The following is a 26,340-nucleotide window of genomic DNA, read 5'->3' as shown; positions in this document are numbered from 1 at the left end:
TTTGTAATTTTCATTGGTGGTTATCCGTTGATCAGGGAGATCGATATCTTTCCATTCAATCATGTAAGGAACATTAATATGAGAATCAATATTACTACTTTGGATTAACAGAGTTTTATCTTTTGGACTTTTGTGTAAAGCTTGAACATTTAAATTGGTTTTCATACATTTATAATGAACACGATAAATTAAAGCAATATTGTGAACTTTTTCTTTCATGTTAGTAAATGAACCATTTAATTGAATATTTAAAGTTAATGCATCTAAAATATGTGGATCACGTAAACTAAGTGTAAAATCAGGAAAACAATTAAAATGTACTGGACCGTTATGAAGACCAGTTTCCATCATTCCCATTAAACTGTCATTATAATTAAGAAAACGAGCATCACGTAAACATAATAAATTGAGGTATTTTTGCCTACCATAGTTAATGGATTAACACCAACTTGAATTAAACCAATATAAATAAAATTGTAACCATTTTTAAAATGTCTTTTGATTAAATTAGCATCAAATAATTGGCAGGTTTCCCTGAATTTTTCTAAAGCATAAACCTGTTTAATGGTTTTAACATGCAAAACAATTTTAAAAGTATTCTGTACGAAAGTAGTTTTATAAATTTCTTTAATTGGTAAATTTGGTATATTCCATCCGGAATCAATTTTATCATTTTGTATTTTTACATCTTCTTCATTAATTACTAATCCTTGATTAGGTATTGAGGGCAAAGTAGTTGACCTAGAACTGACTGATGAGTTACTTCTAAATAATCGATTCATTGTTCTTTTTAATTAAATTGTTTTACAGGAATCTTAATACATTGTCCATATTTATCATGTTTTCACATACACGCGTCCATACATACCCTATTCGGAAGACCCCTAAGTCCAACACTGCCTAACCCTAAGGACTTACTCTGGACAAGGACGAAAGTGGGTGACTTAGCTAGGTGGAAAGACACAGATAGAATAACAGATAAATTAAGATGACTGAAACCAGATTAATCAAATAAACAATAGAATTGATTGATCAGAAGTAACAAAGCAGTTAAAATTATATATATATATATATATATATATATATATATATATATATATATATATATATATATATATATATAACTTTTTAGTATGATGCCGAGCCAAGCCTGCGTGACTTAAGGTCAATTTGGACTATTTTGAGAGAAAATCATCTTTGAAGAATGAGGAAATCGGACACCAACGTACCCATCCTTAAAATTGGTGAGTTGATTGAATATTTAAGCAAATCGATTTTAGCAAGTTAGAAACATTAAAAATAATTATAAAAAACAGCATCATTCGATGTGCAATCTTATTTTTTTAACAATTTGAAAAGAAAAAAAAAATTATAATTTCCTAGATTAAGCACACTCCTACTTATCAACAATCACATGGATTAATTTGGATTGATGAGAGTTGATAGTTTAACCTTTTTTTTACCCTCCTACTTAATAATGAGATAGAATCAGCTAGAAGTATATCAGCTCAGTCGAATCAATTAAAGAAATGGCCAAGCATAAAATTGACTCCCATAAAAATAAAAAATTAAAAAAGAAAATGAAGCATAAAATTGACCACCTAAGAATAAAATAGACCCACTAAATGATATTCTCTTAGTCACCTAAAATCTTTCATTCTCTAAATTAAGTACAATGATTATTCTAAGAAAAATGAAGAAACTATTAAAAAGTAAAAAATAAAAAATAAAAAATAAAAACTATTCTCATAAGTCTGTCCTATAAAGAGATGTATACATCAACCAAAAAGTTACATATCGAAGAACTCCGAAAAAAACCCTCTTTGTTCCATTGTTTATTCCAAATATAAATTAATTAATTAATTGAAACATTAAAAAGTGCTTTGATCTAAATAGCTTTTCATTATACTCTTGCAATTAGTCAATGATCTCAGAATCTATCGTACAAGATTTTACATAATCAAATCTGATCCACATCTAAACTCAATTGAATTAGCATTCTCTTGATGGCTACTTCAAACGAGTCTTATTGCTTATGTGTTCTCGATTTTCATCTCATTTTTTGGGATTCTTTGTTCTTATTTTCGTCCTATTAATTCTTGGATTTAGTGTTGTATTAGGGAAAATTATTAGAGCATTAGACTTCGCTTCTTGAGTTCACATCACTTTTCAAATGTAACTTTGTTCCAATGGGACCCTACTTTGTATTGCTAAGCTTGTGAACAAAAACATGATTATCCTTAACCCATAACTTAGGGGTTGTTTGGACTCATCTAAATAAGTATATTTTTTAAATTTTTTAATGAAAAAATGTGCAAAAAATAAATAAATAGAAAGGTAATATGACTCAAATAAGTCTACTTATCGAAATAAGTGTACTTATTTAGTTTATACCAAATAAAGCCTTAATCAATATTATGATCACTATGCAATGTCAAAACTTTCTTTTTAATAGTTTAAACTTTAAATGAGTTGATAATTAATATAGTATCAGGTAGAGAATATATCACGTATTCAAATTTTATTGCCTACCAAATAATTATAATATTTGCACTTGTCCGACTTGTTTATAAAAAAAAGGTCTCCCTAAACATAAGAGGAATAACTATAATATTTGCACATGTGTTTGATTGGTTTATAAAGGAAATTCTCCATATACATGAGGGGACATATATTGAGGAAAAAAAATATTAGATTTGTCTCTCTCTTTAATAACTTAAATTTTTAGATGAGTTTATATTCTTGGTATTATCGATAAATGCAAAAAATGACAAAACAAATAATTGAGACCAACATATCTTTCTAACCGTTTAAGTTTTTAAATGAATTTACATATTTAACTATAGATGAGATTATATTCTCAATATTATCCATGAATGCAGAAAATGACAAAAACAAATAACTGTGGCCAAACCAACTTTACTGATCAGTAACCACTTACGTACGTACATAGAACACAAATAATGCACGAACTATATAAATCGGGAGAGAAAACAAGGCTAGTTTGACTTGTAAACTACATACAAAATAAATCTTAGTTTACTAATTTTCACATGGTGACAAGCTTGTGCTTTCTAGCTACATGATATTCTTTTTTTCTCATCATTATTATTATTATTACTCTCTTTGCCTACTTTGCAGTGTTCCCATTTAAAAAAAAAAAAAAAAAAAAAAAAAATCCAGCAAAACTAACGTTGGGTGACTGTTTTAGTAATTTTTTTCTTAAAACATTTCACTTTGTGGAAAACATGTAAAAAATGAAAGCCATGAGTATTTTAAAACTCTCCATTACTATTTTTCTGTTTGAAAAACACACAAAAAACAAAAACACAGCTAGACAATCTCCATCTCTCTAAGTAGTTGTCTCTAGAAGATCGAACTTACACGTCGCATATCAGAATGTTAAGCAGTTACGTAATTAGATTTGCTTCATAGTATCCTAATAGTTATTATTCATATAACTTAATTCCAAAAGCACTTTTTAGTGAAATACAATAATTTTGTTGTAGTGGCTGATACTATATGGAGTGGAGCTACAATACAATTCCTTTTGTTTGAAAATATATGGTCAGTATTAGTTGTTGCTTATAGTCTCCACAAAGTAATTTCCATTGCATATTGAAGTAGATTCCAAATTTGATTTTTTGCAATTTTATGTGAATTCCAAGTACACCTTGGAGCATCGGGAACCTAATTCAATTATTTGAACATAATAAGAAAATTTAAAATGTTGATGTATTGTATTGTATTGTATTTTAGGATGTAGAAGCTTCCTCTTACCATGGAGCTTGAGATGGTTATCCAAAACTTGACACTACAAAATAAATAAATAAATAAAATCCCTTTTCAAGGGTATGTGAGACACGTTGGGAAAAAGCAAATTACATTTAACTATATGGATTCAACTTTATGATTTTCATTTTTATCTTTATTGGGTAAATGATTATCTCCTATATTTAACTATATGGACTCAACTTTCAACAATTGGTTTGGAAAGTCAATTTACGGAGGCTGAATAGAAGGATACAGAGAGAAGAACGAGCACGACCAACAAAACTGAGAATGGTGAGAACGTAATGATTTATGATATTGAATAAAAGTAGATAATCAACAAGGAACTTATTTTCACCTTGGTATGCATATGCTTGATTTTGGTCCCTACCCTCAATCCGAAATATTATATAAATATTAGCATGAAAGGGAAATGGAATATAAAGCAAGGAAAACATCCAAAAACGACTTGAATAAATTTTAGGGCGAATTACACTAACAGTCTTTCTAGTTTAGGACGTATCACTTTGATCTCTAATTTTTTAATTATGACACATTTAACCTTAAATTTTGAATCTTATTCTAAATAAGGACAATTGAAGATACCATGCTCAATTTCAAGGGTAAAGTCGTCAATTTGATAAAACATAAACTAATTTGATAAAAATATTTTGAATTTTAAAAAATTATTTCTACTCATCTAAGATAAAATTATATAAAATTGATAAATCTTTTACGCGTTTATTTATTTATTTATTTTACCAAATTAATTATTATTATGTGTTTGGATGATGATCATATAATATGTAGTTGTTAGGCTTTTAATGTGTAATCAATATATTTAATATATGAAATGTTTTTAATTTGGGATTTTTTGATGTAATGGATTGATTTAATAATAATATCAAAGTTGTCGCCATATTTGAATTTTGAAAAAATAAAAACTAATTTAATTAAAATAAAAATAATAATTCATTACATGATCATCTTCCAAACATATAATAAAAATTAATTTGGTAAAAAAAATAAATGTTATATAATTTTATCTTTGGTGGGCAGAAATAATTTTTAAAAATTCAAATATATTTTTATGATATATATTTTTTTTTCAAATTAGTTTATATTTTATCAAATTGACAATTTTGCTATTGAAATTGAGTAATGATATCTTCAATTGTTCTTATTTGGAATAAGATTTAAAATTCAGAGTCAAATGTGACACAATTGAAAAGTCAAGGACCAAAATGACACAAGTTCCATACTATAGAGATCATTAATATAATTTGTCCAAAATTTAATAGCTCATTAACCATGCAAGTGTGTTCAAAGGTTTGATAAGCTTGATTTGAGATCCTCCATTACAATTGTGTAATGAAGAGGATCTGAATCCAAAACGGGAATTGGGCAAGAAGTTGGAAGAAAAGTTGATTAGGCCTAGGTTTTAATATATCTTTCTATATTTCAGATTGAACTTAAATATTCTCAAACCAACCGACTTCACCAGAGTTGCAACCCTAATTCAGTGGTTTGACAAGCTTGGTTAAGTAACTCAATAAGGGTAAATATACCAAGGACACAAAAAGTTTACGAAAAAAATGTATAAAATGCATTCGTTTTGATGACTGCAGTGATGTCAACATTATATTTTATACAATTTTTTTGTGAAATATTGATTCTTTTATAACAGTCCTCAAAAGGACCAGAAGCCTAGAAAATGTTTTCTGGCTTTTTGGATATTCTTTCACTCCCTCCCCCACCAACCTCCTTCATTGAAATGTACAAAAAGAGCCATAACACATATATCCTGGCAATTGTTTTTCAAGGCCAAGCACGCGCACACTTGAGTTTGATTGCTTTATCAATGTTGAATAATTGTGCATGAAAGAAAGAATAATTGGTTCAAGATCTTGAAAACAAGCCCATCAACCCAATCTAAGAGGAGCCCACTCCGAAAATGATTTTCAGAGGGATAAAGATGATGACGATTCAAAGATAAGCCATCCCAATAATTCTTTCAAAAAGCTGCTTTTTTAAGCTGCTTTCTTTCCTTTTTTTTTTTTTTAAATTATAAAGTACTCCAGATATATTTCCTTCTATCATTCAATTATCAATGTTGCTCTTCCGTCCAAACCCCCTACCAATCACAACCTGCTTAACGTACCATCTGACTATCACTACAAGAATTTACACTTTTGCTGACTAAAAATTTAGTCGGCAAAAGTTCAATTTTTGTCGACAAAAGTTATCCTCGACTAATTTTTTTGATCGCCACTTTGGTCGCCAATTGAGGGTCGCGGAAAGTAATTAGCGACTAAAAAATTTTTTAGTTGGGAAAAAGTTCTATTTGCCGATTAAATTTTTGGTCGCTAAATATATAATTACCGCGACTAATCTATTTTGTAGCTAAAACACTTTAGTCGCCAAAAGTGATATTTTTCCGACTAAATATGTTAGTCGCTAATTATACCATTCTTCGACTAAACATGTTAGTTGCCAAAAGTAACATTTCCCGACCAAATCGGTTAGTCGCCAAAAGTAACATTTCCCAACCAAATCGGTTAGTTGCCAAAAGTAATGTTTGCACGACTAAAACTTTAGTCGACAATAGACCTATTCACGACCAAACTCTTTGGTTGCTAAAATTAATAATTTTACCGACTAATTATTTAGTTGCCAAATACACCCTTTTGCCGACCAACATTTTGGTCGCCAAATGTGAGTGGTCATACACCGACTAACAACTTTAGTCAGCAAAAATATTACTCATCTTTCCCGACTAATTACTTGGTCGCCAAAAGAGGGAAAACAAAACCAATTTTTAGTCGGCAGTTCAATTCTTTTTGTTTATCAAAATATAATAATCCATCAAATCCATTCAATATAACCTGTACTTGGCAAGAATCATTTAAACCAACAAAATCAACTGAATCATGAATAGCCAACAAAATACATAAATCATCAAATCCTTAATCTGTTTAATTAAAGTCGTCAATTATTATAAGTTTTCATCCACAAGTAATTCCAAACTACATAACCATTCAATTAAAAGTCATGTAATCTATATAATCATTCAATTCACATCCATCTAGCATAATAAATTTAAAACATAACAAGTACTTGTTATTATATTTTAAATTTTAATCCATGCTCATCTATCTAAAAATATAACTACTAGTCTATCCAAATATTTTCTATACATATCTATCAAAAAATATAGAATCCTTCAAAAAATGTAACAAATGCCAACTAATTCTGTACAATTCAGCTTCATGCATGAGTTCATCCATCTGTACCAAAGAAAAGCAAAAATATTGTCAGGTACTTTTTTTATTAAAATATTTGCACATCAAATGATTATAAAATTGGACAAAAAATGAAAAATGTCTAAGGAAAGTAAAGGTAATATGAACAAATTAAATGACTATTAATACCATTTTATAAATAAAACAACATTCATATGTATATATCCAATCAACATTACAATTCTATCAATATCATCATTTCCAATGTTTGTCGTCTAGTTTTAATACCAATCATATCCCTAGACTTTTTCATTTGTGGTCTTTACTCAAATAAGGCTTTTTTTTATTGTTCTTTATAAAAATGTTAGTTTTTGTTACTATTTCAGGAATTGTGGAAAAAGTGATGTTTTGTTGCTCTCACAAGTGTGTTTAATCTAGGCCGATGTGACTGTGATGATCTCGGGGCTGTTTGGGTGCTATTTTCAATTTTCGCCCCTATATGGCTCGTTTTTGCCGTTTTCTCTCACATTTTTTTGTCTATATCTCTAACTGTATATCCTATTGATGCGCTGCTTGCTCTCACAAGTTTGTTTAATCTAGGCCTAGGTGACCGTTATGATCTAGGACTAGGTCACTCACCTGTTATTTCAAGTCCATGTACTTCGGTCATAAAATCCAACAATGGTTTCACCAAGATCCATATCCTCAATAATTCCAGCATCAGACTTGATTTCCAAGTTCAAATCAAAACTACTCAATCCAAATACCATCTATAGAAAATCTCGAGCAGCTCCATGACCATATTTATTATGCAAGGAAAAAGATATAAAAGCTAAATTCTATCAAAACTTTTCAAAAACAAAAAAAAGGTGTAACCTCACACAGACTCTAGATCTTGGTACCATTCTGTTCGTAAAAAGTATTTTCCATCTTGAAAAGTTACTTTTGTTGCAAGAATTTTCTAGCAAGATTTCAATGATAGCAAACAACTAAACTAACAGTCATAGTTAAAATAAATTCGTCAAGAAGATGATAGAATGATCTCAAAAAAGAACTATTTTACTAGCATAGATAAGAATTTTGATAGTCACAGTCAACAAAGAGTATGCTCTCATGAAAGAATTCTATAATTTTCGGGATAAGTTAAGAATATCAAATAATTTAAATGATATCTACTTTAGAGTTCATAAGCATACCTCTTCCTCAAGTACTGCATGGCGAGCAATACCAGCTTTCATTGCTTTAGTCTTTTCCGGTTTGCCAAACAGTAGAGAGAATTCCATTTGTTTTTCACACCATTCCTAATGTTAACATGAAATGAAGACGAATGTGAGATAAATCTAATCAATTTCCTTGCACCAAAACTAAAACAAAAAAAAATAACATTTCCATGTTACGAAAAAATTTCAAAAAAAAAAAAAAAAATGACAAAACATTTATATATACAAAATCATAATGTGAAAATGATTACCAAGTTTTCAAGAGTCAAGGATGCCTTATTCTTACAGGATTACGGATTAATGCAGTGACAGCTAATAATTAACTTGAGTGCACACATCTACTAAAATATATTAATTTATATTTTCAAGTCCTAAAGAACCAGAGTCCCACCAACTCTACAATTTTCAAGTCCTAAAGAACCACCCACATTTTTCTCTATTTCCCTCACCTTTCCCTTTCCCTTTCAAATTCCTATCCAAATTCACAATCCAAACATAACCTAAATAATTCTAGAAAATATGAAGTATTTTTTTGCCAAATTCTTTGTGTACTAGCTTAATAAAGTGCAGCCAGAAAATACTTATAATAAATTGTAGATCAATAAATTATAGAATTCACTATATAGAATGCCATAAAAAATGCATAATTTATTATAAGATTCTAATATTCACGGACCTTCATTGAAAACTAGTGGACATCTGGCAACGTCTGGATTTGTTATAATAGTCTCACTACAAGATTATAATTTGTTGTAAGATTCTTACTACAAAACTTCTGGATTTAAACAAGCGTGATCATCTTTTCAATTTTAACAGAGATTCTATGTACATTATGCATGTAACCTCAATGGACATCTGGGAACTTCAGACCACTAAATGGGCTATAAAGACAAGGGGCGTTTTGAACAAATTTGAACTCTCAAAACCTAGTGATATGTCGTACATGTGGGAGTTCTAAGAAGTGTTATGACCAATACAGATACAGTTCCATTATAAAATATGCACACTAGTGATATGTCTAAAAAATGAGTCCAACAATTTAACAATAAAAAGTACCTAGATTGAGAGGAATGAGAATAGAACTCATATTAGACTCCAAATTGTAGCAATGCACCTGAGATACAATTAAAAATTTGGAATCAAAGGGCCTAGATGGGCTTGGACCCTTGGAAGATTCCACATAAAGATTACTGAGGAAAGCACTTCTTATATTTTTCAAAACACCATGACACATACCATGAACTAATGCATATCGAACCAAGTATGAATATTTGGCATGAACACTGCCAGAGGAATGATACAGTTGAATCTGAACTCTTTTACATAATTCATAAAGGATTTATTTTTTTTGATTAAGTGCCAGGGCCGTAAGGACATGAAACATGGGGGACTTATGGATGGTATGTCTAAAAAAATATTCAGAAATAACGCACAGAAAAAACACTAACAAATAATTGATGTTACACATTGGGTATAGTACAATCATATAATCCTACTTACCAATGGGTTCGGGCAAACTCAGATGTCTATGAAGGCCATCAATCCCAGCAGCAATTATAGCAGCCAGCCCCAAGTGTGGATTTGCACACCCATCAAATGCTTTAATCTCAAAGTTGCTCACAACACCATTTGGAACCCCAGGTGGGCATGCGGTTCTCAGGGGTGCTTCTCTGTTCTCTTTTCCCCAGCACTGGTATGCTCCACTCCACATATTGGGCACTATGCGATCATAACTACATTCCAATAGCAGTTGAACAAGGAAATTAGAGAAAACAAACTATATTATTTTTTGTTAATTTAATACACATCTATTTGAAGTTCAAAAGCCCAACCACGTACTAAAATTTTGATCCTTCAAACTGCATAAATTTGGAAGTGAAGAAATGGGCAAAAAGAATTTGCACAGAAAGGCATTATTTAAATTTAGCAAAAAGGGAGCATCGACAATTAGAATAAGTGTCAAAAGTGCACCCTCACTTTACAAGCTAGCTATTGGGGTTGAGTTTTACACAAGATCATATCACATAGACAACTTATGATAAGAATAGGAAAAGAATACATGTATTTTTAAAAACATAAGTTACATATTCTGCTGAAAATTGAAATCCTTCAATTCATCAAAAATTGAATTTCATTCAAAATTTGAAACATGTTATCTGTCCTTTCATGTTTCTAGGCCAACGAGTTCTGCATAAAAACTTCCAGTTTAGAAAAAGGTCCGTGCATAAAAATTAATAAATTCGAGTCTGCAGGGAGAAGTAGAAATGCAAGGATCTGTTTGTTTCAATTCAAATGATTAACTAGGAAAAAGTCTTTGCAGAATAGTGGCTCCAGAAATTATTGTGAGATATCTGCTTTCTTCATGCAGGACTGAAAGCGATGGAAACATCACCTTGAAAGGTTTTCTTCAAGATCAATAGTACACCCATCAAATTTCCAAATATAACTGCATGCTTAAAAAATAATTTTATGTAGACAAGATATTTTAACAGAACTGGCAAAAATGCATACTTCTCTGTTAGTACCTAACTACCTATTCATATGGGTTCAACTCTGACACATGTTTTGCACAAGAATCATCAAAATTATACGAAAAAAATTAAAAACCTGTTTGGAAGTGGTGTCGTAAAGGCCAGAATTGAAGGAAGATGATTTAAAACCCCTGCCATGAACTCTTCTCCAACCCTGGACATTCCATGCTTAGAGTGTCCACCAGATGCCATAAATACATTTTTCCCATTGTCCCACAAACTGAGATGCACATGAGATCCAGAACCAACATCATCTAATGCATACCTGGGGCAAACAAAAAAATGAGAAAACAGCTATGAGACATAGCTTGAAGAAAAAAATTCTGCATGTGAGGAAATGAGTAAAGCTCAACTTTGAGTGAGTATTTTTAACATTGACTAATCCCCTTGCAGAGTATTTATGAACTATTACAACAAAACATAAATAATAAACTGAATTTTATTTATTTTTTTACAATTAATTATAACTTCAAAGCAGTATTTCTTACCCTTGAGGTCTTTTTTCTAAAAAAATTTTCTGGGTAAATTACACTAACACCCTTGAAGTTTTTGACAAGGACACCCTTCAGGTTTCTAAAATAACACTAGCACGCCTTGTCAAAAATGTTGGCCTAATGACGTTAACAGAACAAGTGGAATCACATTTTTACCCTCTTGCAAAATTATGTTTAACAAAAAAACAGTCAAATATTGTATAGTGTAGAAACCTTAGAACGATTCAATCAGTCATCGCACTATTTCTCGGAAATGATACAGAAAAAATCCCGCGGTCATTTAGCATGGTAGGTTTGACATATAGGGAACATAAAGGATATGACATATACGTAGATGATTACTGATGAAACAATAAAATACAAGGCAAAGGAAAATGTTTGCCCAATACAAACAATAAACGAAGATATTCATTTTTTCCCCTTTAATCGAAAAGAATAATGTTGATCATACTTCTTATATCATCATACGGATAGAACAATCTCCTCACTGTTCGTCGAAACCATTATAGGATTCTTACTACTAAACAATGAAAAGTGTAAAAGAAGAAGAACAAGTTGACTGTATTTTGAGCATATAAAGAAGATAAATGTTTTTGGAAAATAATTTGAAGAAAAAAGGGGTAGGGGGGAAAGACAGAGGGTCAAACAATTTCAAGTTGACTGTTTGGCATATCTTTTTTGAAATATTCACCACTTTTTATGGGTATACCTACCAATGTCAAGCAATTCGACCCATAAAATCTGATCTGAAAATTTTTCTAACTTTGAACCAAAAATCTCTCACAAGTTTCATAAAGACGGATGATTGAAGAATCCACAAATTGCTCATAATATATATATATATATATATATATATATATATATATATATATATATATATATATATGAAAATCTAAGTGATTCGTGATTAGATCAAGATTAAAATATTCCAAATCCCAAAAAGAACCAAAACACACAATCTAAATCAACAAGCACTTACGAAAGTGATTTAGATTGTTTGTTTTTGACAGATTAAATAATAAATCGACACAAAAGATTTTTACGTGGAAAAAACCACAATTGGACACCTCCAACTGTGATTAAAAAACCACGGGCGAAACGCCATAAATCAATCCACTACTGAAGTAAAAAGATTACAAAGATATCTTACAAATTACCCAACTTAGTCAATCTGTCTTCGAATCTTCTGTAACTCTTTTTTACGACTTCATCTCGGAACTGATCAATCTTGAAGTTGATTCCACAACCTCACTCACATATAGAATCAAACACCTTTCGAAACTATATGCTTGAATCTTCGGAATCCACCGAAGAGAACTCTCTCTTGAATTTAAAGAAACCAACTCCTTGATGTATGTATTTTTTTGATCCTGAGTGAAGAACTCTTCTCAAGACATCAAGAAGAACTCTCAAAAATCTCCCAAGAAGACTTTAAACACAACCCTAGTTTGTTTTTCTCAGATCTAGAAAAAACGTCCCAAACAAAACAACGTTAGCAGCTTTAAATAGGAATCTGAATCGCGATCTCTGCTCGAGCTCCCCATAGCCCGCTCGAGCGGACTGAACAAAAACTGCATACGAAGAAACAGAGATGCGCTCGAGCGTAGGAGTTTCCGCTCGAGCGTCAAATTACACCTTCCAGTATCTGTGCTTGCCCTGTCAAACTACTGTGACCTGCTAATCTACGCTCGAGCTCAAGATTCTCCGCTCGAGCGGACAGTACAAAAACAGAAAAACATAGTTTTGAATCAACACAAGATTTTGTCTCCGGATTTGACAACACAGGGACCTAACAATCTCCCCCTTTGTCAATTCCCGGACAAAACTTTTCTAAACAAAAGTCCTTAAACACAAGCACTAGACAAAATACAAAAACCAATACTAAAACACTCAAAACAACTCAAAACAACTCTATGAATCAAAACAACTCAAAACAACTCTATGAATAAACAAGCTTTCCAATCTTGCCATATATCAAGCCATCAATCCAATTCATCATCCACCATTCACCTGTAAAAAAAACGAGCAACATACCAGAAAAACCAAAACTTGTGGAACTGTATAAGAATATAGCAAAATGTATCCATTCAATAGAACCAACGAAACACAATATCAAAATATCCATACAAAACAAAATATACCAACAATATCCATGTACCATCAACAAAATATACCCATGACCCATGTCCAATCCAGCATGAACCAAACTCTCCCCCTTTTTGACCGGGAATGAAGAAAGCTACAAATCAAGCACCAGACGGAGGAGGGGGCGGCTGAAGCGTCAGTAAGGAAATGATGTGATCCAGCTGCGAAGTATTGTGCACAGCAGTCTGCTCCAGCTGACCAAGACGACCATCAAAAGCGTCAAAGCGAGCATCAAGAAAGTCTAACCTCCGAGTCATAGCCTCCTCAAAATGCCGAAACTGATCAGGAAACGAGCTAGGTGGAACAGGTGGAGTAGGATCCTCCTCACCCCCGGCGGCAGCAGCATCATATTCAGCCTCCTCAGCAAGACCAGCAGTGGTACCTGTAGAAGGACCAGCCCGAGAGGATTCCCCCTTAACATGAGCCCGACTCTGTGAGACAGTTTTCTTAGTGAAAGGGCGAGAGGGAGAGGCAAACTCATCATCATCGAGGGTAGGAGCCCCAAGGTCAGACAAAAGGCGGTTGATCAAGCAACCGTAAGGAAGGCCAAGCTTGGAATGGCCATGAGCACAGATCATCTTGGTGACAATAAGAGAGGCAAGATCAATAGAGCGGTGATTGGCAATACAAGACAAAATGAATCCTTGGTCTTGTTTGACCTCGGAAGAATGTGTGGTGACAATGATGTTGGCGCAGACAATCAAATTAAGCAGTCTGAACTCCGGAAGAAGTTCAAACTGTTTAATCAAACCGCCTTTAGGCCAATGACGGGCAACACTACAAAGTTCCAAAGACACCTCATCAAAGTCACAAGTAGGACGATCAGGTACAGGAAACGGATAGTATTGAGGAAAACCTTGCTCAATCTGTAGAAGTTGGCGAATTAAAGCAGGGGTGACAGAAATGGATTTGGACCTAACCCAAGTGGTGAAAGATGGCTCATAATCCCGAATACCCTCCATATTACAGTAGAATTCTCGAACCCAATTGAGATTCTGACGCCCCGAGAATAATAAAACACGGTCACCACCGAGAGGGTCGAACAATGGACGAATTTTGATGGACTCAAAAGTATCGGGTTGAACATTACGTTCTAAATGAACGGTTCGAGCCACAAACGATTTATGGAATGACTTGGATTGAGAGGCTGACTGAAACCTGTCAGGATTATAGGTAGGGCGAGAAACGGTGGCCTTTCGGCGTTTTGGGGCAGGAGCAGACATACCGAAGAAGACACTAAGACACCCAACAAAACAGCAAACCCAAAACCCAAGCCCAAACCAAAACAAACCAAAACAAAACATTAGTGCAAGAATCAAATCAAAAATAGAGCAGAACAAAAAAACAGGGCATGAAAGCATGGTATTGAAGAACTCATAATGAATACACAAAATGTGAGAGAAATTGCACAGAATAAGTATGAATCATGAGTAAATCACAGCAATGTATCTAAGCCCAAATTGATACCCACGCAAGGAGACCTCAACAGTCCATGACAGTAGGAACACAGATAACGTCAAATACCACAGACACAACACAGAAAAATACAAAAAAACAATCAGACAAAGAAAAAAAATGGGAGAGAGAGAACCACAGACACGACACACAACACCCCACAAAGCTACAAACCCAACAACCAATCGAACCAAAATAGAACAAGAAAACGGGAAAAAAGGAGAGGATAAAACTTACCAAAGAGCAAATCAGGGAGAAGGATGATGAATGGGAGGAGAATCGACCACAATGCAGCCACACGACCAACCCTAGATCGAGAGAATGAAACAGGAAGAGAAAAAATACCTCGAAGAGTCAAGAGAGGGAGTTAAGTATGAAACAGGTCCGCTCGAGCGTACTGAGTACCGCTCGAGCGTACAAAATTGCAAGCAGACTCCCGCTCGAGCGTGTCAAGGGCCGCTCGAGCTCAAAAAACCATCTCTCAGAACTGACAAAACACGAACAAACTGCTGCAAGAGTGAAAAACACGCTCGAGCGTAAAACATGCCGCTCGAGCGGAACAAAACAAAACAATTTTTTTTTTTTTTTTTTTTTTTTTTTTTTTTTTTTTTTAAAAAAACAATCCATTATGCAAAATCACGAGGTGAGACCTGAAACAAAAATAGATGATCAGACTGAGCCAAATGAAACTAAGATGAAATAATCCACAATTCATGAATCGTGTGAACTTGCACCTTTTTATTTTTTAAAAAAAAAACGACACTGGAAATCATGAGCATAGCAAAAAAAATATCATCCATGATCATAAGCTACATGAGAATGTACAACTCAAAATCCAATATGAGAGCTCACATAAAAAAGTGTGTGTGTGCAATCCATGAGAGGTCACTGAGCTAGAGTTAATCCTAGTAGTGATCGGATGGCTGGACCTCCATCAAGAGTAACTCAACAATACAGTGAAAAGTCAAACCACTAGGAATCACGGGGTATTTGTTGAGTAAATGCGGAGGCTCCCCCTCAGTCAAAGAGTCCTTTTTTTTTTTTTTTTTTTCTTGTGGGCACTCACTGGTGGCTTTCACTCTCAAGAGTATGGAAACCAAACCAGAGAAGAATGAAATCATAAAGGATGGCCTGGTTGGTGCCTCTGAGGTAGCCTTTTCCTAATGTCCGGACTTCAAGGAACTGAGGGAGAAACCGTGGAAGTGAAAACAGATGGTGGATGGTTAAGAGACTCAACATCACCCATGATATGCTAGTATCGGTCAATTCCACAGTAAAAGTACAAGAAACACTGTTAGTGGTCCATAGAGAACTTTGATCACATGTGCGGAAACCCCTGCAACAATTAATCTCAAGGATGTGTACAGAATGAGATCATGAGGTTAATGAGCATGGGCATTCAAAATGAGCTATGACCAATGAACAATGAGATCTTGTAAGCAGCATGAGTAGTGTATAAAAATTGGATGCAAGTAAACAGAAATCAATGATAATGAGATTATCACATCCAAGCATTCATAAGGCACAAACATTTACACCTACTCAAGAAACAGGTAACACTCTAGTGATCGAGCATGACACCCAAGGTCTTTCTAAGGAACTCAAACCGAAGAAGATCAAGGGGTTTTGTAAAAATATCAGCTTTTTGATGCTCAGTGGGAATATGCTCAATAACAACAAGGCCCTCTTCCACTAACTCTCGAATAAAATGATGACGAATGTCAATGTGTTTGGTGCGAGAGTGTTGGACAGGATTTTTTGAAATGTTTATGGCACTTGTGTTATCACAGAAAAGAGTAAGAGTGTTCTGTTCTATCCCATAATCATGAAGCATTTGCTTCATCCACAACATTTGAGCACAACAACTCCCTGCAGCAATGTACTCAGCCTCAGCAGTGGAAAGAGAGATGGCATTCTGCTTTTTACTATGCCAAGAAACCAGATTGTTCCCAAGGTAAAAACACCCCCCGGATGTACTTTTCCTATCATCAGCACATCCTGCCCAGTCGGCATCAGAAAAACCAGTAATATCGGCTGTAGTGTCAGTGGAAAACCAAACCCCATACCCCAAAGTCCCATTAACATACTTGATGATGCGTTTTACCGCAAGAAGGTGAGACTCTTTAGGACTGGCTTGGTAACGAGCACAGACACCGACACTGAAAGAAATATCAGGACGACTGGCTGTAAGATACAAAAGACTCCCTATCATACTCCTATAAAGGGTAGGATCAACATCAATACCAGAGGAATCTTTGGAGAGGTGAAGACTGGTGCTCATGGGAGTGCGTGCATGCTTGGAAGACTCAAGACCAAACTTAGACACAAGATTTTTCGCATACTTAGACTGAGACACAAATATACCTGAAGGAGACTGTTTAATCTGAAGACCCAAAAAATAAGACAACTCTCCCATCATGCTCATCTCAAACTCATGTGTCATACAATCCGAAAAATATTTCACAAGATGTTCAGCAGTGGATCCAAACACAATATCATCAACATAAATCTGAGCAACAAGTATATGAGACTTAGTATGTTTCACAAACAAGGTCTTATCCACACTACCCCTTTGAAAATCATTGTCAAGAAGAAATGTAGTAAGTCTATCATACCAAGCTCGAGGGGCTTGTTTCAACCCATACAAAGCCTTGTCTAACTTGTAGACATGATTAGGACATTTAGGGTCCTCAAACCCTTTTGGTTGCTCAACATATGCCTCTTCTCTCAAGTACCCATTCAAAAAGGCACTTTTCATATCCATTTGAAACAATTTAAAGCCAAGAAAACATGCAACACCAAGCAAAATACGAATAGATTCGAGACGTGCAACTGGGGCAAACGTCTCGTCATAGTCAACACCCTCTACTTGTGTGTAGCCTTGAGCAACCAACCTAGCTTTGTTCCTAACAACTGTACCATTCTCATCAGATTTATTTTTAAAGATCCACTTGGTACCTATCACATTCATGTCTCTAGGTCTGGGAACTAGAGTCCAAACCTTGTTACGTTCAAATTGACCTAATTCTTCATGCATAGCATTGACCCAACTATCATCTAGCAAGGCCTCTTTAAAATTTTTAGGTTCAATTAAAGAAACATAACACATATGTGATACCTCATCCCGAATCTGTCTTCGGGTTTTCATTCGATCCGAGACACTTCCAATCACCTGTTGAGCTGGATGATTTAGTTTCACCCTAGCTGATGGTTTAAGCTCAGGACTCGCAGTGACAGGGGCAACAGGAGTTATGTCCCTTGGAGCACTCTTTGGACTTGACCTTACCTGTGAAGATGGTTCTGTAACCATTTCTTGTGATGGGTCCACACCTTCTTCTTGATTTTGTGATTCCGTGTCCAAGATTGGAGACTCATCATTATCATCCTCATTTGTTGCTGGAGTAGGTGCACCTGTGTCATCTATAACCACATTGATAGATTCCATTAAAGATGAAGTTCGCAGGTTATAGACTCTAAAGGCCCTACTAGTGGTTGAATACCCTAGAAAAATACCTTCATCACTTCGGGAGTCAAATTTGCCCAAAGGCTCTCTATCTTTGAAGATGTAACACTTACTCCCAAAAGTTTTGAAGTATTTTACATTAGGTTTCAACCCCTTCCACAATTCATATGGAGTTTGTAAAGTGCCGGGCCTTAAATACACGCGATTTATGACATAAACAGCAGTATTTAAGGCTTCAGCCCAAAACTTAGGAGGAAGTTTCTTACTAAGGAGCATGACCCTAGCCATTTCTTGAACAACCCTGTTCTTCCTCTCAACAACTCCATTTTGTTGTGGAGTAATAGGAGCAGAAAATTCATGCTTGATTCCATGCATATCACAAAAATCCGAAAACGAACTATTTTCAAATTCACGACCATGATCAGTTCGGATTCTTATGATACGCCCAATGGAAACACCCTGTTCATTTTGGATTTTAGGGACTAAGGCCTGGAAAGCATCAAACGTATCAGATTTTTCCCTTAAAAAATTTACCCACGAAAATCGAGTAAAATCATCAACAGTTAAAAAAATGTATCTTTTACCTCCGATGCTTTCAGTGCGAGTAGGACCCATTAAATCCATGTGAACTAATTCAAGAGGACGTTTGGTTGTAAAGCTGTTCACTTTTTTATGAGGAGCACGGGTTTGCTTTCCAAGCTGACATGGTCCACACACATGGCTCAAATTCTTACCTAGTTTAGGTATTCCCCTCACAAGCTCTTTGTTGGCAATCTTAGTTAGGTCATTGAAATTCATGTGACCTAATCTTTGATGCCACAAATCAATGTTACTAATGATGGCAGAGTGACAAGTGAGATCATTAGTTGTAACAATCCCATAGCAGTTATCAGATGTGCGAACCCCATGTAAGACAGTATTTCCTTTTTTATCCAAAATTTCACATTTATTTTTAGAAAACAATACTTCATGATGGGAATCACACATTTGACTAATGCTTAAAAGATTTGCTTTAAGACCATCAACTAGTAAAACATTATCTAGCTTGGGAAGACCAGCAACACTAATAGAGCCCTTACCAATGACTCTCGAAGTGCCACCGTCTCCAAAGGTAACAATTCCTCCTTCATATTTTTCAAGGGAGGTGAAGTAGGATTTGTTACCGGACATATGACGAGAACACCCACTATCAAGATACCACATGTGTGAATCACGTGCTTTTAGAGCAGTGTGAGCAACAAAACAAGTCAAATCCTCTTTTCTAATCCAAATCTTTTTAGTCTTGGTGTTCAGCCTAGACATGTAAGGTTGTCTCCTAACCCAAAAAGTATTAGAATTTCTACCTTTTTGAGACACCTTACCAAAGAGTTCAAAACAGTAAGGACGAATGTGGCCATACCTACCACAGTGATGACAAATAAAAACTGGTTTTACCTCCTTTTTGTTGATTTTACCAGCTTTCGGTAGACGGAGAGAGAGATCAGCCTGGTCTACCTTCAATTTTCCCTTTGCTTGAGTCTTCTTGTCATGTGAAGTAGAGGCCTGTCCCTTGTGTGCTGTTGCATCATAGCCTAACCCGCTTTTGTCGCAACCCATTTGTTGAGACCCGAGGATGTCTTCTAAGGATTTTGAACCTTTGTTCCACATGGCAATAGTGGTTCTAGCAACCCGAAGCTCTTCATCCTTTTGACAGATTATCTCTTCCAATCTGGCTTGTGACAGCTCAAGACTTTCAAGCTTTTCTTCATATGTGGAATACACCTTCAGAAGTTCATTCCTTTCAGTTTCAGAGGATAGTAATTTTCCACATAAGTCTTGCCTGTCACTCGAGATCTTGACAATATTCTGCTTTGCTGCTACAAGTTCTTCTTTCAGCCTGACATTCTCACCCTCACATGTCTTGAGCTTGAGAGAGAGTCTGTCGTTGAGTTTGGACAAATTCAAAGACTCCTCGTACAGCTTTTCGTAGGCTTGTTGTAGTTCATCGCCATTGATCTCCTCATTATCCTCAGATGTCTCATCATCCTCTTTTTGTTCTTCATTCTCCTTTGCCTCCTCCAATCTTGCAACTAAGACTGAAAAGTCGCTGGATGGTGGTGAATGTGAGTTTCCTCTTTCATGGAATTGGCTCAAAATTTCCCATGCCTCTTTAGCCTTTGTGCAACGAACAACCCGTTGTTGTTCTTCAGCAGAAATTGCTCTACGAATAGTGCTAAGGACTCTCAGATTGCTCGGACTGTCAACACTTTCTGTATCTTCTTCAATGGCCTGCCAGCCTTCTGGATCAAAGGCTCTCAGAAAAGCCCTCATTCTGATTTTCCAAAACAGGTAGTTACTCCCATCAAAAGTAGGAGCATGATGCAAGTTCTGACCACGAGCTAACTCCGCTGGCTTTGGAAGAGTTTGAGTGAAAGTGGACCAAAAAGCCATAAAAGCACTATCCCCGTCTTCTCCAGATTCAGGTTCTTCGGGTTCTTGCTCCGACCCGCTTTCATCATCCCAAGTTACAGTGTAGACTTTCTTTCGATTCTTTTTCGAAGGGCATTCAAGGGCAATGTGACCAAAGCCTTGACACTCATAACACTTGACCCCTGGTCCCCTAACAATCTTTTTTTCAGTAGTTTGAGCAAATTTTGGTGGAACATTTTTGGGTTTGTCATTACTCTTATCTTTTGAAATAGGGGCTCTGAAATTCGGCTTCTTTTTTAAAAATTTTTTAAACTGTTTTGTAAGCATAGCCGTCATCTCAGACTCTAAATCAAATTCAGTCTCCGGAGGTTTTGCAGTCTCATGGGCACTCGTGAAAGCCATATTTTCTTTTTGCTTTTTCTTAGAAATTTGGTGGGCTTCATAAGTCTGCAAATTTCCAACCAATTGATCGAGCTTGAGGGTATCAACATTCTGAGCCTCCTCAATGGCTGTCACCTTTGGTTGGAACCTCTCGGGAAGGGACCTCAAAATTTTTCCAACAACTTTTGCTTCCGGGATTTTCTCACCGAGAGTGAAACAGGAATTCACGATATCACTGAGTTTTGCATAAAATTCATCGAACGTCTCATCGTCGCGCATAAAAAGGGTTTCAAAGGCGGACGTGAGACGTTGAAGTTTTGCCCTTTTAACAGAGGTGGTACCTTCGTGAATTGTTTCAAGAATATCCCACGCCTCTTTTGCTATTTCACACGTGCAAATTCGACGGAATTCTTCAGGTGTGACAGAGCAGAAGAGGGAGTTGAGAGCTTTGCTGTTCCAACTCGAATTCTGGTAATCGATTGTGTCCCATTTATCCAGGGGTTTAGGAATATCACTCCCATCAATGGTGATTGTAGGTTCACTCCACCCAAAGATTACGGAGTGCCAAACTTTCTCATCGATGGATTTTAAAAATGCTCTCATACGAGCTTTCCAATAAGAATAGTTTGTACCGTCAAGTAAAGGGGGTCTATGAGTGGAGTTACCTTCACGAATAGAATCCATGATACTAATCACACAAAATCACACTCCTATAGTTTTGAAAAAACAAAGAGTGACCCGCTCTGATACCAATTGAAAATCTAAGTGATTCGTGATTAGATCAAGATTAAAATATTCCAAATCCCAAAAAGAACCAAAACACACAATCTAAATCAACAAGCACTTACGAAAGTGATTTAGATTGTTTGTTTTTGACAGATTAAATAATAAATCGACACAAAAGATTTTTACGTGGAAAAAACCACAATTGGACACCTCCAACTGTGATTAAAAAACCACGGGCGAAACGCCATAAATCAATCCACTACTGAAGTAAAAAGATTACAAAGATATCTTACAAATTACCCAACTTAGTCAATCTGTCTTCGAATCTTCTGTAACTCTTTTTTACGACTTCATCTCGGAACTGATCAATCTTGAAGTTGATTCCACAACCTCACTCACATATAGAATCAAACACCTTTCGAAACTATATGCTTGAATCTTCGGAATCCACCGAAGAGAACTCTCTCTTGAATTTAAAGAAACCAACTCCTTGATGTATGTATTTTTTTGATCCTGAGTGAAGAACTCTTCTCAAGACATCAAGAAGAACTCTCAAAAATCTCCCAAGAAGACTTTAAACACAACCCTAGTTTGTTTTTCTCAGATCTAGAAAAAACGTCCCAAACAAAACAACGTTAGCAGCTTTAAATAGGAATCTGAATCGCGATCTCCGCTCGAGCTCACCATAGCCCGCTCGAGCAGACTGAACAAAAACTGCATACGAAGAAACAGAGATGCGCTCGAGCGTAGGAGTTTCCGCTCGAGCGTCAAATTACACCTTCCAGTATCTGTGCTTGCCCTGTCAAACTACTGTGACCTGCTAATCTACGCTCGAGCTCAAGATTCTCCGCTCGAGCGGACAGTACAAAAACAGAAAAACATAGTTTTGAATCAACACAAGATTTTGTCTCCGGATTTGACAACACAGGGACCTAACAATATAGAAAAGAAAATTTGAATAAAACAAAAAACCCATCAAATTCATGTAACAGAAAATCAAACCCACAACAATAATGAAGAAAGAATAATCAAGACCCACCAACTGTTTGATCAAATGTATGAATAAAAAAATGCCGAGATTTGATCAGAAACTGTTACCTTAGTACCAGGGGCTGCTTGGCGGATCTCCTTGAGTGATAAACTCTGGCATTATCATCTTATTTATCTGAGATGCAGAGTCATATGGGTTAATGTAATCAAACTCCAAATCAGCCAAGCACATAAGCTGCAATAAAACTTTTAATTGTCAGATTCCAAATTCTTTCAAACCTCATAAACAATGAGAAAAAAAAAAAAAAAGTATAACACCCAAGGGCCTGCTCAATCCCCAAACAACATTTTTTAACTATGTAATTCCAAAAAAACTTGTTTTCTTACATAACTTCAACTTTTTTCTTAAAAAATAAAAATAAATCATTCTTAAACTGCATTACATGTTAAAGTATTTGATTACCCCATCCTTTCTATAATAATATTTAATTATATTGAGAATAATGAAGGTCAAAATTAAAAAGCAGAAAAATTGGCAACACGTCCCTTTCAATTACATTCATAACTCTGATAAGAGCCCCAACACATTGAATCAAATACTTTAACAAGTTCCTTCTGATAACACCTTCTCTAATAAACAAAAGCAAAAGGAGGGCTTGTCCCTGATAAAAAAGAACTTTCTATTAAAGCTTTAATTCTTTTGGAAACTGATCTCCAAAAATAGGGGATAGTTAAATCTCTTGCTCTCTTTGTTAACTACAATACAGGTACCATATAATGGAACATGGTATTCATTACTGGGCCTATGAGACAGTAATTACTGGGCCTAGTTAAATCTCTTTCTCTCTTTGCTAATTTTTTATCCATCACCATAAATATCAATCACCTAAAAGATGTTTTTGATAAATATCAATCGACAACTAAACAATTTTCATGCACACCTAAAAGATTTGGCCACCAGCCTTGGCAAACTTCAGCAGTAAATCCATAAAGCAAGTCTAACAACCGAAACCAATCAAAAATATAACAGGCACATGGATAGTCACTCTGGATCTGTTGCCGAGTTTGGACAAAACAAAAAATATAATATTGAGTCTATTGACACACGCATGATTGAAGAATCCACCAATTGCTCATAATATATATATATATATATATATATAGAAAAGAAAATTTGAATAAAACAAAAAACCCATCAAATTCATGTAACAGAAAATCAAACCCATAACAACAATGAAGAAAGAATAATCAAGACCCACCAACTGTTCGATCAAATGTATGAATAAAAAAATGCCGAGATTTGATTAGAAACTGTTACCTTAGTACCAGGGGCTGCTTGGCGGATCTTCTCCTTGGGGATAATAACAGGCCACTGCTCACCGACGTTGCGAAAGATTTGCTCGGTCTTGAGAAGTTGACCCTTGTCGAGAATCATGGTTCTGCTGGTCGCTCGTCCAAACCAAAATTCGCCGCTCGTCGCTCGCCTCCGTGAGAGAGAGAGAGAGTGAGAGAGAGAGAGACAGTGATGTTTCAAAACTTAGGGCTTTGCAAACCTGGAAGGAAATGAAAAAATGGGGGGGGGGAAAGACAGAGGGAAAAAAGAGGAGAAAATTTGTTTCATTTTTATTTTAATAATTTTTTTATTTGGTAGAAGTAGGGGTAATATTTTAATGAAAAATATTTTTCGTTAAAATAAAATTAATTTTTTATGGTCAATGAAAAATATTATTTTGTGGCCCATTTTTTTTTGTTACTAAAAATCAAGAACTAATTTTTTGTGATAGAGGAGAGAGAGCGACAGTAGTAGTGAAGGTGGTGGATAAGAGGTGATGGTGGTGGTGGTAGTGATGGTGAACGAGATTAGTGATGAAGTTGTGGTAGTGGTAGAGGAGATGGAGTGGCGGTGGTAGATGAGAGGTAATAGTAGTAGCAGTGGTGGTAGTGGTAGTGGAATGGTAACGATGGTGGTAGTAATGTTAGTCGTAGAGGTGGAGTGGCAACAACAGTAATAATGCTGGTAGTGGAATGACATTTGCAATAGTAGTGAATGTGGTAGAGGAGATGAGTGGTGAGAGAGAGATAAGTGAGAGACAGATAGAGAAGAGAGATAGAGAGAGAAAGAGAGAGTGACAGAGACAAAGACAGAGACAGAGACAGAGTGATGAGCGAGAGAGAGACAAAGTAGTCGCTAAAAGTGTATTTTCTTGTAGTGAAGAGCTCGGTAAATAGAGAAGAGGGGAGGGAGAGAGTGAGCAAGGTGAACACAATAGAGGAGAGAGACAGACAGACACACAGAGAGAAAGACAGAGAGAAGAGATAGAGAAGAGTGAGAGACAGACAGACAGACATAGAGAGAGAAAGAGAGAGAGAGAGAGAGAGAGAGAGAGATAGAGAGAGAGAGAGAAAGAGATAGAGAAAGAGAGAGAGAGAGAGAAAGAGATAGAGATAGAGACAGAGATAGAGACAGAGAGAAACAAGAGATGAGTAAGAGATAGATAAAGAGAGAGAGAAAGAGAGTGAAAAGATATGATCGAGAGAAAGACATAGAAAAAGAGAGAGATAGAGAGAGAAGAAAGATGAGCGAGAGAGATAGAGAGAAGAGAGATGAGTGAGAGAGATAGAGAATGAAAAAAGATGAGAGAGATAGAGAGAAGAGAGATGAGCGAGAGAAAAATAGACAGAGACAGAGACAAAGACAAAGACAGACAGACAGAGAAGAGTGATGAGTGAGAGAGAGAAAAAGAAGAGAGAGAGAGTGAGAGATAAAAAAAGAGACAGAGAAAGAAGAGAGATAAACGAGAGAGACAGAGAGAGATAGAGAGAAGAGAAATGAGCGAGAGAGACATAGATAGAAGAGAAATGAACGAGAGAGATAGAGAGAAGAAAGATAAGCGAGAGAGACAGAGAGAGAAGAGAGACGAGAGAGCGAGAGAAGAGAGATGGGCAAGAAGAGAGATGAACGAAAGAGACAGAGAGATAAAAGAGATGAGAGAAGAGATAGATGAGTGAGAGATACAGAGGGAGATAGAGAGACAGACAGACATATAGACAGACAGACAGCGAGAGAAGAGTGATGAGTAAGAGAGAGAAAGAGAAGAGAGAGGAAGATGAAAAAATGGGTGAAAAGAGACAGATAAAGAGAGAGAGAGAGAAAAAGAGCGAAAAGAGATAAAAGAGAGAGAGACAGAGAGAGATGAGTGAGAGAGCGAGAGAGATAAAGAGAAGAGAGAGAGAGAAGAGATAAGAGAGAGATATAGAGAAGAGAGAAGAGAGATGAGCGAGAGACACAGAGAGAGAGAGAGAGAGAGACAGATAGACAGACAGAGAATAGTGACGAGTGAAAGAGAGAAAGAGAAGAGAGATAGAGACAAAAACAGAGACACAGATAGAAAGAGAGAGACAGACAGACAGACAGAGAAGGGTGATGAGTGAGAGAGAGAGAGAAAGAGAAGAGAGACAGAGACACAAAGAGAAAGAGAGAGAGAGAGACAGACAGACAGAAAGAGAGAGAAA

At 35.5% G+C, this 26,340-nt stretch overlaps 1 protein-coding gene across 1 annotated transcript; it reads right to left on the bottom strand.

The window, feature by feature from the left end:
• Window positions 1-6,869: 6,869 nt before the first annotated feature.
• On the bottom strand, window positions 6,870-24,389 carry LOC145790308 (uncharacterized). The gene is made up of 6 exons (XM_082868060.1): window positions 24,146-24,389; window positions 22,936-23,062; window positions 10,841-11,029; window positions 9,734-9,966; window positions 8,210-8,314; window positions 6,870-7,058 (listed from the first exon to the last, which is right to left on the bottom strand). The coding sequence occupies exons 3-5, from the start codon at window positions 10,954-10,956 to the stop codon at window positions 8,304-8,306; spliced, it is 360 nt and encodes a 119-aa protein (XP_082724186.1). The 5' UTR covers window positions 10,957-11,029; window positions 22,936-23,062; window positions 24,146-24,389; the 3' UTR covers window positions 6,870-7,058; window positions 8,210-8,303.
• Window positions 24,390-26,340: the final 1,951 nt, after the last annotated feature.

Source organism: Camellia sinensis, chromosome 5, assembly GCF_055761805.1.
Source record: "Camellia sinensis isolate YWXY chromosome 5, ASM5576180v1, whole genome shotgun sequence".
Taxonomy (NCBI): domain Eukaryota; kingdom Viridiplantae; phylum Streptophyta; class Magnoliopsida; order Ericales; family Theaceae; genus Camellia; species Camellia sinensis.
This window is presented reverse-complemented; position numbering and strand designations above follow the sequence as displayed.

Excerpts from the sequence above, each read along its gene's own strand:
- LOC145790308 (XM_082868060.1), bottom strand. The coding sequence starts at position 10,956 with ATGGCATCTGGTGGACACTCTAAGCATGGAATGTCCAGGGTTGGAGAA. Across the intron at positions 9,967-10,840 it reads ACGACACCACTTCCAAACAG|TTATGATCGCATAGTGCCCA; the intron begins GTTTTTAATTTT and ends ATTGGAATGTAG.